The following is a 3,930-nucleotide window of genomic DNA, read 5'->3' as shown; positions in this document are numbered from 1 at the left end:
TGCATCTTAACACTAAACAAGACATTTCCACTACTCTCAATGTGCCACTCTGCTTCCCAGCAAATAAAAATTTAAAAAATCTTGCCCATTTTTTTTTTTTTCCATGCAGTGAACAATTTGCTGCAGAGTGCAACTTGCTTTTTTTCACACTAACCTACTTCCGGAAAACAGGATTTTCAGCTGGAATTCAAATTCCGATTTTCACTTCTAGGGCTAATACACCTGTTTATTCTCATGGCTGGAAAATGCATGGAATCTGAGGTGATACTATTTATTATTTCATGTCATGAGAGCCAAGGAAAGCACTCTCACATTTGGAGATTCCTTTTTGGAGTACGAAGGTCCTATATCACCCGCAATAAACTGATAACAGCACACATTTCTCTTTATAAACAACTTACCTGCTTTATGCTGAAACTTGATACAGTATAAATCATCGTAGGGTTATTTGTTATGTCATCGGGTCGTACCCACTTGGCAAACATAGCTTTTTGTTTGGGGGATAACGGTAACTTCCCACATTTATCACTAGATTTAAGAGATAAAACAGTAGAAATAAATAATTATTAGAAATAAAACAATAGCAGTTTAGAAAAGCTTTTCATGGTATGTCCAGTCATACATATGCCTGATAGATGGTGCAAAATATGTGCAGAACAATTACACAGCTTTGTATACAGAAAACACTAGTGCTAAGCTGTGATTTTTAGTGAAAAAAAAAGCAAAAATGCTAAAAACATGAAATAAATCCCAAAAGCTCCCTTCCTACAGGACTGAAGAGGAGAAGGGAATGCCAAAAAAGCCATTTATACCAGCAGAAACTCAAATTCTTCACTTTATTTCAATATGAGGAACTAATAATAAGAAGTTTATTCAGTTCTGAAAATATTGACGCTTGTCTGATTGACAAGCCTTTAGCAGAAAATTGAAAATAAAAACAACCCCAGGTGTCTTTGTCTATTATGGCTATGTAATCTTAACACATTATTTATTATTGCTTATGAATGGTCCTTTACAGAGGAAACGGCTATCACCTTCATTTTACAGGTAACTGAGGCAGAGGGAGCTCAACTCTTTAGGATGCAGCAGAATCAGGAAATAGACCCAAGTTGCCAGCCCAGCCCAATACTCCAAAAAGCCAAATACAATGTTGTCCTTATAGGTCTGAAGACACAACTGCAAAAGCACTGCAGAGCAGGATCAGCTTACATTGAACAGCCTTAAGATCACATTGGCAAAAAAAAGTGGTAGTATTTAAATCTCTCTGCCTAAATTATGCTAAACTCTGAAAAAAAAGCATAGAAATACCAAATATGGTATTTGGAAATAAAAACAAAAGTAAAGTTCAGTAGTTGAATCACACTTACGAAAATGGCATAGGGAAGGCAAAACGTTCCCTCAGATCAACACTCATGAAAGGTACATATTCAATGCCATTAATTTTTGAAGTCTTCCTGCAAGTTGTAAGAAAAAAAATACTGTTATAAACCTATATATCATATTTCAAAGGCTAAGTTCCAGAAGGTAACAACAAAATTAGTTTTTAAAAACTGACAAGATGCAGTGCTTCTGAAAACAAGATGACTACCTCCTGGAAATGAAACAACCACTGTATTTATTTGGGTTTGAAATGTGCAGTACTTGATGGCTCGGTCACTAAACCTGCACGTACACACCTGCAGACAAGTCACCATGCCAAGATAGAAATTATTATCAGCAACAAACCTCTTCATAAGTTCTAGAAGTCACATGTAAAACTACACTTGTCTAAATAGAATTTCTGAAGTCCCTTAAGCCTCTCATTAAAGGGAGGCTCAGGATAATGACAGCAATTAACAATGAGCAACACCTAGATTTCATCTAATTGGGGCAGTATTTTAGAACACTTTGTCAAATAACAATAAAAAAATACTGCACATGTTCACTAGTACATTTTTGACTAAAGTGCGCAGAACACTTTCTACAAAAATTAGAATCATATTTACATGTGAATGTAAACTGAGTTTCAAACAAGGAGTCAACTGAAAACGGTACGTGAAATATTTTTAAATCAAATGATGATTAAAGATGTGAAACAACTTGAAGTTCTCTTACAAGATTTAAACAACAAAAAAACCCCCGACCCCCAACCCAAAGCACCCAAACCATCCACAAACCCAGAAACATTCACTGCATGCACACTACTAGAAGAAAAAATAGTGAAATTTTAATACAGCAATTCTTAATGCTCTGCAGCTTTTCAAACACGTACATTTCTATCTTTGTTACCATATCCTCAGTCCATTTAAGTCCCCTAAAGTCAACAACCAGACTAAATGTTCTATGATCAAATCCTGGACAGTGTTGAGCATCAACTGTGTCACGATCTTTTTTTTAATACATGGGGAGGAGGAGGAAGGTTGAAACACATCAGACAATGCCTTTATTTTTTTTAAGATACATTTTATAGTCTTCAAAATTCACAATTTAGGCTAAAGGTTTTCTGGATTATTTGTAGCTTATTCCACCTATAATAAAAATCAAAGCAAAAGGAACTGGATATAACAGAAACCACAGTCCAACAACAAAATATTCCACTTCCTCAATTTCCAGTGAAGTAGTAGTTTTTTAACCTATAAAAACATCTTCGCACCTTGGCTTCTCAGAGACAGACCTTCCATGAACTCAGTCAGGTAGGTTATGTGTAACATAGAAAAATAAGGCTATGAAAAACAATCCTGGCACTCAGTTACAAGAAATTGTTTTCTAAATACACTCTAGGAAGTATGCTCTGTGAATAAAAGCCACGAATTCCATTATTGTACAGAATACAAGAATTTATTAATGTGGAGGTAATACCAGCAACGGGGTTTGTAAGAGGTGGTTTTCCAACCCTCTGTTTATATACCTTCAGCTGTTTCAATCTACTGTGTAAGATGCACAAAGGATGCGACCACAAATGATAACATTTTGGAAAAAATTGTCTTTAGCTTACCTGAGCACTTCAATCTCCTCTGCAGTGTATCTCTGACCTTGAGATTCACTAGCTTGTACTGCTCTGATTGTCTGTGGTTTATCATTTAAAGAAAAATCAGGTCCCAATGGAAAGAATGTCCTGACTGGCTGATTAGGTTTAGCTGCAGCTGACTTCTCCTTCTGAGATGACTTTGACACAGATTCCTTCAGAGCCTCTGCTCTAAAGCAAATAAAAATGCACTTTGTTTACAACAATGATAAAACTATAGTTATGGTTCAATTATTGATTTTTTTAGTTCATGTTCCCACATGTTAATTGGGATGAACAAATGCCCAAGTTGACCAACACCACTTTTCCTAAGAAAAATCAATTCCTCATGCCAGTACTTCTTTATTTTCCCATTCTAGAATCAATTAAAATAGGGTAATTTCAACTCATACGTAAGGTACTTTTGGCAGAACTCATTAGATTTTTGTTGCCTTTAAATTATGCCAATAGGAGAATTTGTTTAAGTGTTCATTATCTGGAACCTCAGAAAAAGACCACACATATGCAAAATATGGGTTTTTTTCCTGAACACAGACTGAGAAGTGCTGAAAACCAGCTTATACTGAAACGTAGCCCAACATAGTTCATTATTCACCATCGTACAGCTGATTTAAAAAGAGCTACATTGACCTTACACTAGTGTGACTTGTTTCAGATAGAGACGGTTGATTCTTATTCCATTAGATCCACCCATAAAATTCAACTGATGTTGTCAAGATAAGTACTTCCCGGTTTCCAAGCTCTCTTCCTTATGAAGGGATGCTGACACCCCGACTTAGTGCTGGCCTGAATTCAGCATTTTTACAGAAGCCAAAAAATTGTAGTAGAGTACTCCGATTTATATCTCTGAAGACTTAGGTAGTGCATTGGTAGTAATGAATGCACAGTCCTTTCCTAATTCTGCATGTCCCAAGGCTCCCAGAGGG

General features: G+C 36.0%; 1 protein-coding gene across 1 annotated transcript in view; it reads right to left on the bottom strand.

Annotated features, from left to right (window-relative positions):
- Window positions 1–401: 401 nt before the first annotated feature.
- The window catches only part of LOC104466561 (calpain-7-like), a gene marked incomplete at its 3' end in the record, with an annotated part of 7,576 nt that continues 4,047 nt past the window's right edge, over window positions 402–3,930 (bottom strand). Inside the window, exons 4-6 of the mRNA XM_010080018.1 lie at window positions 2,975–3,175; window positions 1,368–1,454; window positions 402–528 (exon numbers count right to left, since the gene is read on the bottom strand). Of these exons, the coding sequence (XP_010078320.1) occupies window positions 402–528; window positions 1,368–1,454; window positions 2,975–3,175 (415 nt within the window). The remainder of the gene's footprint in view (window positions 529–1,367; window positions 1,455–2,974; window positions 3,176–3,930) is intronic.

This window comes from Pterocles gutturalis, unplaced genomic scaffold, assembly GCF_000699245.1.
Source record: "Pterocles gutturalis isolate BGI_N339 unplaced genomic scaffold, ASM69924v1 scaffold47044, whole genome shotgun sequence".
Classification (NCBI taxonomy): Eukaryota; Metazoa; Chordata; class Aves; order Pterocliformes; family Pteroclidae; genus Pterocles; species Pterocles gutturalis.
This window is presented reverse-complemented; position numbering and strand designations above follow the sequence as displayed.